At 37.7% G+C, this 18,809-nt stretch overlaps 1 protein-coding gene and 1 long non-coding RNA gene across 3 annotated transcripts; one reads left to right on the forward strand and one right to left on the reverse strand.

Annotated features, from left to right (window-relative positions):
* Nucleotides 1-230: 230 nt before the first annotated feature.
* pi15b (peptidase inhibitor 15b) lies at nt 231-4,218 on the reverse strand. Of its 2 annotated transcripts, none has more exons than XM_081374357.1 (6): nt 4,110-4,218; nt 3,687-3,982; nt 2,146-2,264; nt 1,778-1,910; nt 1,583-1,698; nt 231-1,418 (listed from the first exon to the last, which is right to left on the reverse strand). In XM_081374357.1, the coding sequence occupies exons 2-6, from the start codon at nt 3,951-3,953 to the stop codon at nt 1,283-1,285; spliced, it is 771 nt and encodes a 256-aa protein (XP_081230483.1). In that variant the 5' UTR covers nt 3,954-3,982; nt 4,110-4,218; the 3' UTR covers nt 231-1,282. The 2 variants fall into 2 exon arrangements, with proteins under 2 accessions (XP_081230483.1, XP_081230484.1); XM_081374358.1 differs by having other exon boundaries at nt 3,687-3,907; nt 4,110-4,186.
* LOC308696022 lies at nt 3,180-6,724 on the forward strand. Its single transcript, XR_014030775.1, has 4 exons — nt 3,180-4,247; nt 4,451-4,508; nt 4,806-4,916; nt 5,808-6,724. It is a non-coding gene; the product is annotated as an uncharacterized lncRNA (long non-coding RNA).
* The last annotated feature ends 12,085 nt before the right edge of the window (nt 6,725-18,809 follow it).

An 18,809-nucleotide genomic window follows, 5' to 3' on the forward strand; every position in this document is an offset into this window, starting at 1 on the left:
CATTTAGCTTCATGGACACATGTTTACACAATCCATAAAGTAATGCAGCAGTCTCTGAAAGACACTGAAACAATGTGAAGTAACATGTGCCAGGAAAATCTTAAAAATTTGTTTACATATGAACCCAATACATCTCTTGAATGTCACTGTGCATTTGCAAATACAATTTTTCAGTAACCTTTGAATGACACTTCTTTTCACACACATACAAAGCAAAACAGACACTCACAAGTAGTAAAGACTTCTTTATTTGTATATATTTTCAGCACAAAACTGTAGAAACACTTAACACCAACTGCATATTGGGCTAAATATAAACAATCTCAGTGCAATATGTGCTAGTAGTGCTACTGTATCTTGTGTTTAGGGAGATAAAATAACATAAGAGCATACAATATATATCTCCCATTTAAAAAGAAGAAGAACATGAAGAAAACAACACCGCTACTATGTGCTGGGAATGTATAACGAATAATTCTCAATCTCAGTGAGCCACCAATTGAAAGAGCTGTTATGCTGGCACAAAATAATGCACTATGTATATGAAATGACACAATCATAAATGTAATAGCTTAGATGCACCTCCTCTCTCCCAGAGAACTAAAAAACTAGGATGTGGAGTTTGGTAGAGGTCACAATCTGAGGTCATGTTAGTGTAACCATGGCAACATCAGCAAACATTACGTAAAAAGAAAAGCGAATCAAATTCAGAGTAGCAATCCTCGACACAGAAAAGCACCATTCCATGATCATATATCATGAACTGCCAATTGATGTAGTTAAATGTAACATGCACACAAACACCATATAATATAACTAAACATGAGAACTTTTCATAACCAAATAAAAATGTTGAAAATACATTCAACGTTATCATTACAAAAACCTCAGAGCGGTTTTTGCTACTGAAAATACATGTACAGCTATAAAAACAAAAAATAGCTTGAATGTTTTATGTCTAAGCACCTTGGAAAAACCCTGACGTAACGGATGTAAAAAAAGAAAAGTGTATAAAAGTGGAATATAAACATTCTTATAGAGAGTGATCAGTACAGACTTGATCTGTGAACCAGAAGAAACTGTAACTATCCATGAGCATCAATATGATGGCTGATCCTGAAACAGTCATGTTAAGATTGTATTAACATTAGCACCATTTCTGGAATCGATAGTATCACATACATAAAAGCAGCTAAATCTGCTGTACAAAATGCATATATATTTAAAAGACATATTACACAGTACATTACTGTAAAATTGCATTAAACATATGACAGACAGCTTATTTAAACCAGTACATGAAGTTTGAGTTGATGGCAGGATAGCACATGTTGTTGCTGCATGAACCCCCATAGCTTGGAGGACAGGCTGAGCATGGCACACCGACTCTATAAGGTGCTTCGCCAATCCAGTTACCCCTGGATAGAAAAATAGGATTCTTTTAAAAATATGCCACAAAGACAAGCACGCGTAACACTTTAGTCATGCTCTGGCATTATCAGACTAAGAATGGCACACTCTGTGCTCTTGTAGAGTGTAAGGTCTGGCCAGAGTCACGTTAAAGGATAAAAACATGACTAACTTTGGGGAATAATTGCAGACCAAGTACGTTGCCTCCCTCCACACGGCGCCCCACACTACCATATTGTAACAGGTTTGGATGGCACATCCGACTCTGTTTGATGACGCCCACACCATCTGTAACATTCAGAGAGCATCAGACATGCAAGTTTTTGCTGTTTGCTTCATCTGAATTATGACTTGCAACCAAACTCACTTGTGTGTAATGTGTGCACATGGGTCCATAACAGCGCATCGGGCAGCGGGGATTGCAGTCGCGCGGGTATGGAAACGCATAATCTCTGACCTCATCATACCAAGGTTTAACCAGCTGAAGAATGGAGCGGTAACTGGCAGGAGCACAATTTGGGCGGGGGGACAGTATTATACACTGGACTGTATCCAAAACACAATTCTGGTCTGGCCTGATGCCTTGAGTCTTGTTCATCATTTGTAATTTGATAATGCTGCCAAAGTGACATTTTTAAGTCTTAAATGAGCACCATTCTTCTTTATTCAAGGAACACTAAAGATATGAGAGGTTTTTCTGTCAATGGCAAACAACTGTTCACCTGCAAGACTTACTAGCCAGTTCGGACTGAGAGGTTTTGACCCAGATATCTGAGAAGGTAAGGAGGTCCATGTTCCCAAATACAGGTGGCTGCCCAAGCTTCTGCTGACCTGGCCAGGCCTTCATCCCAAAGCTAAAAAAATATATTAAAAACAGAGGTAATTGTGTGCAATAAAAAAATATTATTTTATAATATTTTACATTTTTTACATTTGAAACCATGGAGGAAAGCATATAAAATCCACGTCAAATAGACCTAAGATTAAATTGCCCTACTTTCTGCTAATGTCTGCTCTCTAATTGCTCTCGTGGTACTTTGATGTAATACACCGATCGGTCTGCGCAGTGCAACTTCAAGTCAAACACACCTAGGCTGCGTCCGAAATCACATTCTCTTGAGTAGGCCTGCTTATTTTGAATAAGTAATTATTTCACGATTACTAAAAGTAGGCCTATGTTCTATAATAGTGTGTACGAATGTAATCTGGGTGTACTACATTCGACAAGCTGTCATTATCACGTGACCTATAGTAGGGAAGTATGAGATTTTGGATGCAGCCCTATGCTGCGTTCCAGTCCACTTTTAGACACGCACTTGCGAACTTCCCTAAACACTTCCCCTCGGGGGAATCCCCGCCGCCATTTTGAAGTGCGTTCCACTTCGTGAAGTGGACGAGGGAAGTTTATATCGACAGACCCTCGTTCCCTCGATTTTGACCGAGGGAGCGAGTCTACTTCATATGTACACTTCAGGTATCTATATGTCCCACAATGCAGTTCGATTGTGACGTCACCACAAATCTCGTCTAATCACCACCACAACAAACAACTCTATGATATATTAATTATAGATTTTTTCATTTAAAACAACCCACACACACCTATATACATTTGGATGCTACATTAAACAAATTCGTAGAGGGAAAAAATGTAAATAATAAATCAACTCTTTAGCTGATTCCAAGTGATCAAGGGCTTAGGGCGTTCCAGTTCAGCCCATTGCAGTTTCCGCCAGTAGTGGGCACTCGTGCATCGTAAGCAATGACGTACATCCGAGTGAACGAGATGGAGGGAAGTTAGCAAGTGAAGGGCATGACAATTTTGGACTGGAACGCAGCACTAGTGTGATTTCATGTGAACATTTAGTCACATGGCCACGCGCGCGTGTGTGTAAATGACATACTTGTTTTACTTTATAATGGGCTACTTAATTGTAGTAATTGCAAACAAACTGGATTAAACTGTTCTGGTCTTGTGACTATTTACACCACCCACGTAAAAATGTTTATATTAAAGCAATATTTTATACTCGCAAATTCTGTAGGCCTATTTAGCCTAATAGCCTACCTTTTAAACTCAAAAGTACATTTACCGGTGGGATTAAATGATTTGAGACTGTTATAATAAACTATTATAATATTTTATATCCAGCAGGAGGAGCTGTCGGATGAATTAAATGCAGCACCGCATTTCAATCTAATCTGCTTCATTTAATGTTGATAGTGAGGGGTAAAATGCTTCATATTGTTTCTTCGGAAATGAGTAGGATGCTTACCATGTACTCCATGTTTGCTGCAGGTGGGAAAACATTCGCGCGCACCTTGTTGTGATAGTCCAGAATTGCTATCATGTCATCTTGAGAAATGTACCGTTTTCGCCTTGATTTGGGTATGGATGGCAATCCGTCATCACCCATTTCCGATTTATTGATAGTGAGATTGGTTCCGGTGAGCGTTTCAGTCGCATTTCTGATAATCCAAGCGCTCGCATCACTGGCTACGAATACAAGAAACAAATCGGTAAAAAAGTTGATGGTCTTCATCCCTCTTTTGGTGACTAATCAGTGATTATCTGCAAGTAAAATAATACTCATGAACATTTACATGAAATATAACTGATACAAAGAGAGACAAAAAAAGATATTTTAAATATAGGCTATTTAAAAAGTGTGTGTAAGATTCATGCATCAACATCGTACCGTTGAATCGTTCGTTTCTGAATGAGTGTGCGGAGCAGCTCTGTGAGTCTCAGTTATCCTGATGGAGATCTCTCATCCCGTCCACTGCTGCCTCTGGCTTTTATACTGTGCTGCTGGGATTCAGGAGGCAAGCGCAAGGTGCTCTGACTGCGACCGGTCACCTGAATACTATCTCACACTCTGTATGCTGCCGTTTTAATTGCAGTATAGTGAACTTTATTTTATATTATATAATTACGTGCTGGCTGTAGCTACATTATAACACTGCTGTTTAACTAATAAATACATAAATAGACATTAGAAATATTTTTTTAATAGAAATACTTTTATTTGCTTATTAGGATATAGACCGGAGATTCCCGGATGGATGGATCTACAGTGTTCTACAACGGCAATCAAGTAGGCTATTAAAGGAAATAAGTAGGCAATTCCAGACATGCTTGTAATAACACTAATTAATCATAGTTTGCTATTAGTTGCACTGAAAATATACCATGCTACTGGATGCATTTTTTGTCTCCTTAAAAAAAAAACAAATGTTACAAAATCAATGTAGGCTATAGCATAACCTTTGCGGAGACTAAAATCTTGTTAATAGACTCAATTAACCTTTCTCAGTATGGCTAACAGCTTAGAAAGTCAGTGAGATATGGTTTTTGCATTATATATGATTTTCTTCTATTATTCATTATACAGATACACTTGTTCAGTGTTTGAGTCCAAAGAGCCCATTTGCCAGCATGTGTGTGGAGCCAAGTTAAGAAGCCCTTTGGAAGCATATCGTTTTCTTTGGCAGGTGGAAGCTGAGTAAGAGCAATGTGACGCACATACGACCCCACTCCCCCGTTAACTCTCCTCCCCTTTTCCACTGAACAGTGAATTTGCAGGTTTTCTTGGAACTGAGTGTTACTACTTATGCATTCTTTGGTCCAGAAGTGAGATTTTTACTATGTCCAAGAGGTAATTAGCGCTAAGTTAGAAGTTAAGTTTTTGGGTTAAATTTGACATTGGGTAATTGGGTTAAATGAAGGCAATGCATTACATTATCTCATCTCATTGCAACTTTTTCACCTGCTTCCTCTTCACCAGGCCAAATGAGTGGATTATACCATAGATAGAGGATCTTATTGGGTCCCCCTTTTCACAGGACCCTGGTACATTTTCCTATTTAAAACTCTCAGTGATAGCCTTTATAAAATGAACAAATGTTATTCTGCCTTCACAAAATAGTAATTTGCTATAAATCAGCAAAACAGAAGCAAGTGCAGAGATACTAGAGTGACACTCATAGCTTGACTCATTCGTTTTCAATGACCTGTCAGAATAACCAAAATATGTCATATATTGTAGGGACAAAACATGTTTAAAGAATAGAGAAATAATTGTAAACTGCATAATCTGAGATGGGATATTATCTGTGGTAAAAGATAAAACAGCATGCAAGAAACCAGATGAATAAGGTGAATATCTAATCTTATGGATTAGATATTCACCTGTGCATAGTATTGGATTTAAATGGAGGAACCATTCGGGCTGTTTAAGAATACATTTCACACAAACTGAGCTATGCAGTAAGATGATATGAAATGAAATATTTTGCAGTTCTTCTGTATGTTGGCCTTAACCCAGTCTTATGCTTAAACCCCTATGTCCCCTCATTCATATTTAATAATGAATTAATATTTGCTAATTTTACAGTGCTTCACTTCTTGGACTGGTGCTGTTTAGCTGAAGAGTGGGAGCTGGAAAGAGAAGGTCTACTGCCAACAAGCCATCAGTATCCTTGCTTAGCATCTGTGTGCTCCACCCAATGATGTTCTTACTAACTGGCAGCTCATATACTATAGTTACAGCATAACAACTTCATTTCCCTGTGCCTTAGGAGGTAAAAACTGTCCCAGTGAAACTTCCAAATGACAAACCTGTAATCAGAGGTTCACTAAAGCCAATGGCTTCTATATATAACTATTGTTTATTTTGTTCTAAAAAGATTATTCGAGCAACCTACTTATGTGCCTTATATTCTGTGGATTCTGCAGTAATAAAAAAAGTCCCAGAAAAGCTACATATAGCCATGCTTACTTTGTGCATGCATCTTCATTACATGGAGCCATTATCCATTTCATTCCCACTGTTTAGCATATAGTCAAAACTCATTCACACACTTAAATCCCTATTTAATTAAAAAAATCCATAATGGTCAAAACACAATAAATAAATTTAAAGAAACAAATGATCAAGTTCAATATGCAGGTGTGAGCATGAGGAAGTCTTAGGTCATTAGGTCGAATGGTTCATCACAATTCATTAAGTTTTTGGCTAGAAACACATTTGTAGCAACAACTTATAATGATAAAAAGAGACATAATATTATTCATTAGGGACCTATGAAAATCCCAAACAGGAACATTGTGTTCATTCACCTACAGTATTCACCATGCTGAATCGCTGATATCCGCTCATTTCCATCACTGAACAGCTCATATACTTAGAGTTTATTGTTTGGTCACTTTTTTGTTGTAACAAGTTGTCCTCAACATTATTTCAGTAAAGAACATCTATTGTGAATGTATATGCAAACAAATGTGAACATCATTAAAACGTTTGGGGATGGTATATGTGTGATCTGTAATGGTCGGTAAGAAAATCTCCTGTTCACCAAGGCTGCATTATAAAAATATGCTAGTAAAAACAGTAATTTTGTGAAATATTACTTCAATTTAAAATAACTGTTTTCTATTTGAATATATATTAAAATGTAATATATTTCTGTGATGGCAAAGCTGATTTTTCAGCATCATTACTCTCCAGTCTTCAGTGTCACATGATCCTTCAGAAATCATTCTAATATGCTGAATTGCTGCTCAAGAAACAATTATTATTATTAAACATTTCTTATGAATATTTTTGTGGAAACCAAGATAAAAAAAAAATCAGGATTCTTTAACAAACTGAAAATTTGAACAGAAATTTGGCGCGCTCACAGACATCTGAGAGACAGAGACGTGTGGTATCGATCAGCAACAGGTAATTTGAATGGTTATCAGAGACAAATTTACAACTTCATTTGTTATGAAGAAATATGTCTCACTGCAACAGGGTGATATGTTCCTTGACAAAATGAAGAGATCATCCAAAATACATCTATATCTTAAGCGAGCTTTGTTGCATACAGTTAGGGTGGGTGTTTATAATGTTACAATGATTTGTGACATAATGGAGTTGTGCAACATTTCTGTAGATGATGTGCCAAAACATTGTCTAGTAGAGGAGTCCACCAATTGTTGTTTGATCCTAAACCAATTTTTGTTGTTACCACAAAAAAATACAATATTAGGTCATCTTTAACATGCTAAAGTTCAGCTAAACATTCCCTCTCACATTAAAACGTATTAAGTAAAATTAAAATGAAATCAAGTTTTTGACTAAATACAGTAGGCTAGGGGAGACCGGGGACAGTTGCAACACTTTTTGCATTTCTCTCAATTACTCAGAGACTATTTGGACTAGACCAGCCAAATTTGTATATATTAAACTTGCATCTGTCTGCTAATTACCCATACCATTTAAAGATGATTATATATGACATATCGTTCACAGTATTTATTTGAATGGAAGAAGTCAGATGTTGCAACTGACCCCGACCCAGGGGACGGTTGCAACACAACCCAGGGACGGTTGCAACATGATTAAAAATACCTTAAATTTAATTAATTAACTTAATCTTCTTGTCTCAATGAGCATATAATTCTGAAAATATTAACTGTTTTAGGCCTACTATAATATTATAGTATTATTTATTTCAATAATATTATTGTAGCCTATTATTTATTTATTTAGTCATATTTATCAAATAACGGTTATTGAGTTTTGTTTGTTCATGCGTAGAACATAGGCCTACATAGATTCAGTGTGCAGGTGTTACAGATGCTATTCAATCTCTCCATATTTTAGTGTCAGACAGGAAGAATTGAACAATTTGCAATGCAACAAACTTTTATTAAACATGCAATTTATAACTTGTTGCAACCGTCCCCGACCCTATCAGCCATGACAGAACATCATATTCCTGCTAGACACACTGACTTTGACACATGCTAACCATGTCACTTAGAAGTCAGCACAACAGTAATTCAAACTAAGTAAGTTTTGATTAATTCATACAAAATTTCAGGACAGTATGACAAAAATATATCTAGTGAAAAAAATTACTTTCATACCTCCAAAACAAGTTTTGTTCAATAAATGCAGCAGCAGATGTTGAATGTGTCTACCGTTTTCTTGGTGGGAGGAGGGTCTAACTGTGCATGTTCAGTGTGAGTGTCATCACTCTAGCTTGTTTCTGATTGGAGAAAAATGACATGTTGCAACCATCCCCTGTTACAACTGTCCCCGGTCTCCCCTACTACATGCATGCTATAGAGCAGGCCTAAAATGCAACACTATTTCATGCAATATGTAACAGTTAAAAGGGTTCTTCGACTAAAAAGGGTTGAAGACTGCCTGTCCAGGAGAGCTATCATTGTGTGTGTGTGTGTGTGTGTGTGTGTGTGTGTGTGTGTGTGTGTGTGTGTGTGGGGGGGGGGGGGGGGGGGTCACACAGTGTATCAGCCATGGCAAACATTCTTGTGTATCAGATATTTGCTTTATCAAATAGCCTACATCTATTCTCTGAGAAATCTTCTGTTGCAGAATGTCAAAACATCTCTGACATCTCTTTTTGTTCTTCATTGTTTACGTAAGGAATAATTGACGACTCCGCTTCGCGTCGTGACCGCATTACCACCTCGGGTGTGCATTATTTTTCTAATAATTCAACGGCCTGAAGTCAATTATTCCGCTTATACTACAGTTACCACACCTCGAAACATTGTTCGGATTATGTATTTCAAGACGTTTGTAAAGTTTTTGTCATTAAAACGCTCTTGTATGTAGCACTAATTTCTTACGCATCTAAACCAATGCCTCCGTTGATAATTCCAAAACGTCATTTTAGAGTTAGTAACGGAGGTTTGAGCCACTGATAGCAGACTAATGCTGGGGACACACGACTAGCTGACACATTCTCTGACTGTTTTCATCGACTGCAGCAGATTTTAAACACCGACTTTGAACACAGACTGAACGCGCTGAACACGCGTTTGGCCATGATCAGTCATACGTATCAAATTACATTCATAACCGGCCTTAAAGTGTGTCCCCAGTTATTAATGCAGTTATTAGAGAGAGAGAGAGATGTTGCAATAATGAGACAGAAAAGCATGTGCGTCAATATTATTATTTATTTATTAATTCAATTCCTTTTAATTAATTCGAATTCATTCTTTTTTTATATATTATTGACAGATGACAGTAGACTAGCCAAATAAATGAAACACAAAGCCGTTTTAACAAGTAGGCCTATCAATAATTATTTATTTGTTATATTATCTGCAATAATAATCTGTGCTGCAGGACTATCCATTTATGTAGCCTATTCAGTTTAATTTTCTATTGATTATAGATAGGACTACATACTTTATTCAAATTAAACTGCATGTTTCCATTGATTGTGAAGCTAGACATTGAAAATTCCAGATAAAGCGCATGCGGCTAAATGCTTTTTCTTGTTATGAATTGTATCCTATTTTCCGTTATTGCCGTTAACTATACGCAAAGTGATATGGAAATGTAATGCGGTCAAGACCTGCCTGGAACTACTTTAGCTGTGCGTTTCCCTGAAAATAATGCACACCTTAGAACGTTCGTCAACCAATCAGATTCAAGTATTCAACGGCCCTGTAGTATAATTGCTAACAATTGTGCTCAGAATAAACTCATGCTCAAGGATGACAGTGAAACTAGCAATTACGATACAAAGTAAAAATAAATGTTTGCTTTTATTTTATTGACATTTTAAAATGTCAGAGTAGGGAGAGAAAAGCCATTTCCCCCTTAAGGGAACCTCCAAGCACAACAACTCTCTCAGTACTCCATAAAAGCACTGGGCTATAGCTCAGATTTGAAAAAAAAAAGAGATTGAAAACCTCCCTTTCTATCATGAGCCACTTAACAGAATTCCCTGGAACACAAAGAGAACAAACTTCTAATGCACTCACTTAAACTGCAGTTCTGTTTATAGGAAGATGATCACATCTAATGTCTATAACTGGGGTCAAATCTCATTAAGCATTATTGGGAGATCACCAAACAGCCTCTGGAGTCTCTATGCCGAAATTCATTAACACTATTATATTTTTCTTTAAAAGAGTCATATGGTTCAGTGACGTAGGCTTAGACTAATGCTGTGATTAACTATCTGTTTGTTTCTCTAGTCCATATGTAATCCTTGATTTAATTTCTTACGGTTCATGCTGATATCAATAATGGACTCCTGTGTTGGCTATGATTTTGTGACACCCATGATGCAGTGCTATGTTTTTCTCATCAGGATTTTAATGGCAAATTAGATGGCCAAACCTCCCAGAGATGAATCCCACACAACCTCCAAAAATCATCCACATGTGGGAATCTATAATTAAATGAAGAAAATTAAATATGATGTGGTTTTTAAGCAATAAATTGTTATTTTGTGGCTTGGCAATCTTGTGTCTTTGGCAAGGCCAAGATAATGGTGGTCTAATCATGTGGAAAAGGATTTCACACATTAGATTTATTTACAGGACATTCTTTGTAAACCCAGTGGCCCCAAGTGTAATCAATTTAGGCTACAACGCAGATATTGGTCAAATGAACAAACAGCATCCCTTCTACTTACTTTTAAAAACTGAATATTTCCGTTTGTAAAACTGATGTCATGGAAAATTGCTGCACATTATATTTCTGTGCAAACGAGCAAAGATGCGGTCACAAAGCTGCAAATCCGCTTGACCGACTTGAAACGAAATCTGCGATGGAAAGACTTTTGTCCTCACGCAAAACTCCTGGTCTAGCTCCACCTCTCTGGATGTCTAATGGGGTGGAGGGATAGAGTTGTGAGTAGGGTTAGGACAGGGTTAGGGTATATTCTAGATCCACCCATTAGGCCCAAATTACATTCGCTCCTCCTCGCTGGACATCTAGCAAAGAGGAGCTAGAAATGACTATTTTGCCAGTGAAAATTCACCAGCAATGATGATGAACGGTATGTGCGCCTAACTTTTTATAATATCGTTTATATAGCCTAGGCAGTTAATTTCAGTCTTCAAATCTATGGTCGAGTGACTCACTGTTTGTAGCCTATCACTCACTCACTTGAGTCAGTCTGAGCCCTATGGACTGAGCATTATGATGGGGATTTTTCAGTGATACTGCAGGTTAGTGGCAACAAGTGAGAGTCATTGAATCATTCATTCAAACGATTCCCTCAAAATACAGATTAATTTAGGAATGAGCATTGTGTGAGTAAGTTATTCAATTATCAACCAGTTCATTATAAAACACTGGTTCATGCAAGGCAGAACACTTATTCAAAAGAAGTAGGCCTACCTACTCAGAGAATATGCAATTTACTATTCAACCAGTTTGTTTAAAACAGATTAATTCAGAAATAAACAAGTGGCTTATTGAGTCATTTGTTGTGACTGAATGACATAGTTACATTCTTGTGATTTGTCAGTTGCTTTACTATGTCAGAAGTTAAATAATTGAATCACAGTGGCCCTCATTTATCAAAAGTGCGTACACCAAATTTCCAGCGTACACCTGGCGTACACCCAAAACCACGGTGACTTTGAGATTTATCAATATGGACGTTGGCGTACGGCACGCTCAAATCCTACGCCAGCTCAGGAGGTGGTGTACGCACGTTTTGAGTGCGGGAATGCGCAGAAAAACAATTCCTAACACCACAAAAAGCACTGACAAACTAAAAGATATAATATATTATGACCCACTGTAAAAAAAAACAACAACATAGTAATTATAAACTTCAGTGTTTATTTTTGTGCAACATGGACTTCAATGTTTAATTTGTGTGAATTTACCAAAGCATTTGAATTGTAGGCATATGTATTCCTTAAGTTGCGGGCCTGTGCGCTTTACCTGACGTTTCAAGCCTTGTTTATAGACCTTATGTAGCTCCGCCCCTTTTCAGCGCTGCGCTCATTGTCTTTTGACTTCCGGTCTGTATTTTCACAGCGTTTTGCGTGTTTATTAATGAACGGCTCGTTTTAAAATCTTCCCGGTCGATTTACATTTGTTAAGTCATCTGCTTTAAACATTACAGTCCTCATGATAACTTTCGTTAACTTTACATTAAGTAAATCCACTTAAAAAGCTAATTACTCCTGGACAGAAATGCCATATAAATATACAGAGCGACCGCAAAACGGAAGTTAAAAGACAATTTTCCAAAGATGGCGGCGCCCTTGTTTCTCTGGTGCATAAGGTCTATACTTTCGCCTGGCTCCGCAGCGCGAGTCTCCGCGGACTGCGCGCGCACCTCCCCAAACGGACGAGGTGTTTATACTCGACGCGCTCGCCGTTGTACTATTCTTTGAAACGATGGTTAGGCCAGGGTTAGGCCCGGCAGGTGTGCACGGACTGGGTTTAGTAATGAAAGGCTTTCAATGACCAAAAACATAATTCAGACTGACAAAATAATAAAAATGCCATTCTTCTTATTTTAAATAATAATAATAATAATACAAATAATAATAATAACGAAATTCTTCTTCTAAATAACAATAAGCGTCATTAATAATAAAAATCTAGAAATCAATTTTGTTTCTTTCCACTTCCCTTCTCTTTCTCAAAGTTTCTCTTCTTTGCCGTCTTCCGTGTGTCCATGGCGTAAAATGAGGGCGTGGGGGAAGCGGAGACTTGAATATTTAGGGGCGTGTTATTCTAATGACGATCGATTTCAGCCGCGGCATTTATCAAGGGCAGGTATTGCGTACACCAGAATTTCAAAGGTACGCACAGCTTCATAAATCAGGCGATGAGAAGAGTGTAAGCATAATCTTACGCCAATATATACGCCCATTTCTACGCAAGATTGATAAATGAGGGCCAGTGTGTGTAAAATGCCAATCTCTTCGAGAGGCTGCTCGCTGCAGAACAAATGGGTGGAGCTAGACATCGAGTGAGGAGGAGCCGATGTAATTTGGTCCTAATGGGTGGAGCTAGAATACACCCTAGCCCTATCCTAACTCTGTCCCTCCACCCCATTAGATGTCCAGAGAGGAGGAGCTGGACGTCATTTGACTCTGCAGCGAGTACCACTTGATCTCTTTAAGGAAAATACTAAAGGACTATAACCAGCATATCAAAGAGAACAAGAGGTCAAGATCACCAAAAACCCTGCAAACTAAAAGTCTCGAAATTAAATTAGGTTAATGACATGTACATGAAAAAGACATGCAGGACCAGCTGCCTCGGTCAAGCACTGAATGTCTTTGAATGACCTTTGGGACGATCCCGTCCTAAACCTATTGTTAAAAGCAAAGTGAGATTGAATAACAAACTGTATTGTTGGTGCTCTGGCCAGAACATTAAACAGTGGAAACCATAGCATCAAGCACTTTAAATAAAAGTGAATTATAGTGTACAGTGTGGACTAATGCACAAACTAATGCTGAATGTTGTAAAATGTCATGTTGCGTCAAAGGGAATTTTAATGTGGTCTAGACCGAATGGAACGGGAGTTGCATTTTTTTTTTTTTTTTGCAGTGATTAAAGTGATGGTGCACTGGGCTGGTCAGTTGTCTGGTTTAGACAGGAAGTGGCAATGGCCCGCATTTTCAGTGCGGGAGGAACATGTGGACACTTGTTTTAAATCTTCCTTTCATTACAACACCATATTTGAACCAAAATTATAGTGTAGAATTGTTTCCATATCTTTAGTGTTGCTCCAAAGGAAAACTTAAATGCATTGTAAATTGCTTTGGATTAATGCATTAAAATGCATTAATATAAATGCAAATGTCTGAATCTATTTCCAGAGCCTTTGGAAACATCATAACAAATGGGTTGCACTGTAGGTATGAATTTCAATGAGAGCATGGTAACTGTATGTGTCTATGAGTGTGCTTGTGCTTGTGTAACAGTTCTTTCTACATTCCAACATCTTTTTTCTTCCTCAATTCACATGTATGCCAGAAAAGAAAAGAGCTCTCAGTACCATATATAGAATTACACTACAAAAATAGAACTAACAGACGGCATTTAAAAACATTCGAACTATTAATGCAGAAGATTATTTCATGGCGATATCATCATCCACCACTACAACTGTTTATAGGAATGACACAATATGATGCCATGCAAAACCTATAAAATGAAACTATGACTAAAATGCATATTATAAATTAGCAATACATTTTATTCTTATGCGTCAGAGACCATCAATGAAAAGAACAGTAACAGTCAACCCTTACTTTTAAAATGGTTAGTTTTAACAATAACAGCTGACATAATGGCAAGAGCTCATGTTGTGGTTGAAATCATAGTTTTAAAAAGGAGATGATGTCATGCAACCATGTTTTTCAAGCTGATACAAAGGGTCCGATAAGGAATAGCATATCAAATGTTCCCCTCCACCTGAATGATGCAATCCATCAGCACAACAGCAATTTATGACTACACTTCACAGACAGATTTTGTTTTATCGTTGTGTTGTGTATAATTATGGAAACATTGTGCAGTTCTGTTATAATTTTTGTGCACATGATGAATAAGTGTAAAACTTGACTTAAATTGGATAATGACCAACTCAGAGAGATAAAGACCAAAGACACATAGGCAGATTAACCATATGGGCCATTTGGGCAAGTGCCCGCAGGGGCACCACGGAAATATTTTTTTCTCCTTTAAAACAAGCGATTCATTCTCAAACGTATTTCTAGCCTAGGCCTATAGACCCTTTCATCAGAACGTTCTAAATTCCCTGAATGTTTTGTTGAAAGTTTATTATTTTCATTATTTTATAGTTTTTTGTTGTTGTTGTTGTTTTTGTTTTTGTGGACGCGCGATCTACCGCCAGATTCACGCTAACTGCGTGAGTACGCGCGTTTCATTTCAACGCCCATATTACACTAGCGTGTCCACTGGCACGGAGCAGAGCGAGTGTTTTTAATTAATTCCAATGGAAGTTGAGCTTTAAGCTCGCACGTGAGTGTGAAGCTAAACTTCTTTAGGCTATGAACTGAAAACGCTCACTCTGCTCCGCGCTAGGCTAGTGGAAACGCACCATTCAGATAGGCTAGTGTGCTTTGCGGCTTCGCATGTTTTGCGTCTTTTCGGAATGAATCGAAATGAAACTGCTTCGCGACGCTCATGTATGTGTGAATCCACTACAGAGCATCAGCCTTGCACTTTCACATTGTACTTTGCAAAAAAGTTGCACTCTATGTGTCAGTGCCGAAAGTTGGGTTGACGTCAGAACCCAACGTCATACTGACGTCAACATCCGATGCATACATAAAGTATTTTATGTGCCCTATTGTATAGGCTATCTGTATGTATTCATACAGTACATGTGTATGCAACAAATCTCTCATTCACACATGGCAAAGTCCATGCCAGCTGTGCTGTATCAATTACATTGTTGTAGCAGGGAAAGAAAACCACTTGCGCACTTTCACTGTTTTTCTGAGATATTTGAGCACCCAATCTTTGACGAGGGGTTACTGTGGAAAATCCACTGCAATATGGCATTGTCTTAGTATGTCATGATATGCTTCTTAACGCACAGTAGAATTTAAATATATTTGATATGCGTTATCTTCAGCAATATTTCTTTAGGCACATAGGAGCGCAGGCACTTTGTGGAACAAAGCGCCTACAAAGACAGAGTGAACTGATGGCTTTATCTATAGGAATAGTCTGGCTTTGCAATGGCAGCCTTGGCTTTGTCTTTGTTCCATCTAAGTGCTTAGCAAGTGTTATTGTTGGCTTGCTGTTTGAGGCCTGAACTCTCTGCAGTGCCCCCAAACAAATACAGAGGGCCCAGCCTTTGTGAGAACCACCATGAACTAGTGCCTCGAGAGGCACGAAACAGGTTTTAAATGACCAGCTGGTGTGCCCAAAGTGCTTTATTTTGTCAGGTGGACATGTATATAAGAATAATATTGTATTGGATAACCATGTTGGCAACTATTGGATAACCATGATGTAACCAAATTAGCTCCTGGTGCGAACAATCAATTTTTCAAGTGATTATAAATGGTCCTGCTTGGTTTATGACGCAGGGAAGAATCATTCAGCTGTTCTGCTGTAACATACAACACACAAAAACTTCCCGTTAACAAAACAGAGATATGACTATTGCATAAAACAATGTTCTTATCATAAAAAAGAGTTGATTTTTTCTTGTTGTTGATTGAACTTTACTCTCTCTTGCTTAATGCGTCAGCTTTAGGTATAAGAATATGCGCTGTTGTTTTGGGGAGTGGTTCTTCTGTCTTCTGCTTGTTTATTTAAACACAGCTGCCGTGTGGGGGAAAGGACGCTGACATCATACCCACGCTTGCCCAAATGAAACCAGCAAGAGGCCTACTTCACTTCATATCATTTTTTGAAATGATTGAAACAGTCATTTGGACATGGCAATAACCCAAATGTGTATTTAGAACCAATGGTTGTGTTCAAAATGAGGCATAAAAGAGGAAATCTGCATTAATAGGTTTTCATACTTCATAAAAGAGATGTACTGTTACAAGTGACATTTTCAGTGTATTCCACACGCAATGGGAAATGTACCAAGCACACAGGGACACCTTGTGGTGGATAATGGGAAAATGTCCTGAAGCAAGATTTTACTTTTCTTATTGGCCATTAAGCAATTATTTTTAACAATTAAATAACTTAAAAGCAACTCACATTACTCGCATTTAAACATTAATACATCTTCACATAATATAACTATATTATATAGCAGTTAGCTTCTTCCGATAGGCTATATTTTATATTACGGATGTCATATTTGTCACACAACTGAATCTTGACTGAATTCCTAAGATTAAATAATTTGGACATACTGTACTGCGTACAGGCATTGAGAGCTTAGAAACATGACGGATAAATACCGGGGGTCGCTATTTGCATTCCTTGTTGCTCAAATACATTGTGAGACTAATTTCATAGCCTACTCATTCACAACACCTGTTACTAAGAATTCAAAATGTCAGCGATAGGAGGCGTCAGAAAATACAATAGCATTCTACTGGGTAAAATCTGATTCAAGTTAAATTAAATGAAAATCAATATATTCATTATTTTCTGACCTATGTCTGACAAGTATCGCACAAATCTCGTTACTAAACTTAGCTTTAGTTAACACTCAAAAGGACAAGACCATAAAGAGACATCAGAAAATGTATTGCTGACATCAGAAAATGTATTGCTATTTACCATCTTATTAGGACACAAATAATAGAATTTCACGATTCTTATGTTTGTATCCCCCAGGCGGAGGTGGACAGTAACAAAGTACATTTACTTGAGTACTGTACTTAAGTACACTTTTTGAGTATCTGTTCTTTACTTGAGTATTATTTTTTCTGGAAACTTTTTACTTTAACTATACTACATTTGAAAGACAAATATCGTACTTTTTACTCCACTAAATTTCTATCAAGGTCCTTGAGTAGGAAGTAGGCTAGTAAGATCAGTCAGGGGATGATTTGGGTTGCAGGGGTTGCATTTTGGTTGGAAATGAAAGTCGGTTTGACATCAGAACCCGACGTCGGATTGACGTCACAGAACCCGATGTCAATCTGACGTCAGAACCCAATGTCCCGGACAGACGTTGGATTTTGGTTGGAAATGAAAGTCGGGTTGACGTCAGAACCCGACGGATGTTGGTTTCTGACGTCAACCCGATTTTAATTTTCAACCACAATAAAATAACGTCTGTCCAACGTTGGAGATTAACGTCAATCTGACATTGGAGTCTGACATCAACCTGATTTTCATTTTCAACGCTGGGTTTAGTCTTCTAAATGCGAATTTTGTCATTGTTGTGGAACACACTAGCTTATAGATAACAGTAAGGCTAACATATTCATTCCAAAAGCCAAAAAACTTTTCATAGAGACTTTATGCACTATTTGAGGGAACAGCCATTTGGGTGTCCGAAACCATTGTGGATATTATTGGGTGGACTTATTCAATCTCATATTCAATCCCACTGACATACCAATATCTGATTAACATGAATATTATTACTAGTCTTCTCGACTAGATGTCATCCTCATCCCGTCCCTGCCCCAGGATACATCGCCAATTTGGTGGTATAAATTAATTGAAAAAAGATTGCTTGTTTGGCAATGCGTGTTACAAAACCTACCCATCACACAAAACTTTCTGCACTTTAATATTTTTTTACCAGTTTTACAAATGAGGACATCCCTAAAGGGAGGTTTTTGGAGATTTTGTAAGGTTTTGGTCACTTCTGGGTATAAATTTGTGCCCAAAACATAGTTAAGCAGGTACACACACACACACACACACACACACACAAATGTGTGTATGAAATTTGATACGCAACCAAAAATACATGTAAATACATACGCAACCAAAAATACAAACACCCTTTCAGCATGAAACCAAGAAATGAGACCTACACTTTCACTGCCTCTCCCCACAGCCTCTCAAATGTTTGTATCCCCCAGGATAGTAACTTACCACAGCAGGGGTAGGCTATGTACTTCTGCGTTCATTGTTTTAGCGTTGTTGTAAAATACTGTCCACATGGATCAGTGTTTCTATTCTGAGGAC

The sequence above is a fragment of the Scardinius erythrophthalmus genome (genome assembly GCF_964197995.2).
Source record: "Scardinius erythrophthalmus genome assembly, chromosome: 9".
Classification (NCBI taxonomy): domain Eukaryota; kingdom Metazoa; phylum Chordata; class Actinopteri; order Cypriniformes; family Leuciscidae; genus Scardinius; species Scardinius erythrophthalmus.

Coding starts and splice junctions, on each gene's coding strand:
- pi15b (XM_081374357.1), bottom strand. CDS start 3,953: ATGAAGACCATCAACTTTTTTACCGATTTGTTTCTTGTATTCGTAGCC. Junction 1,911..2,145: donor CTCTCAGTCCGAACTGGCTA/GTAAGTCTTGCA, acceptor TGCTCCTGCCAG/TTACCGCTCCATTCTTCAGC. Junction 1,699..1,777: donor TGTGCACACATTACACACAA/GTGAGTTTGGTT, acceptor TGAATGTTACAG/ATGGTGTGGGCGTCATCAAA.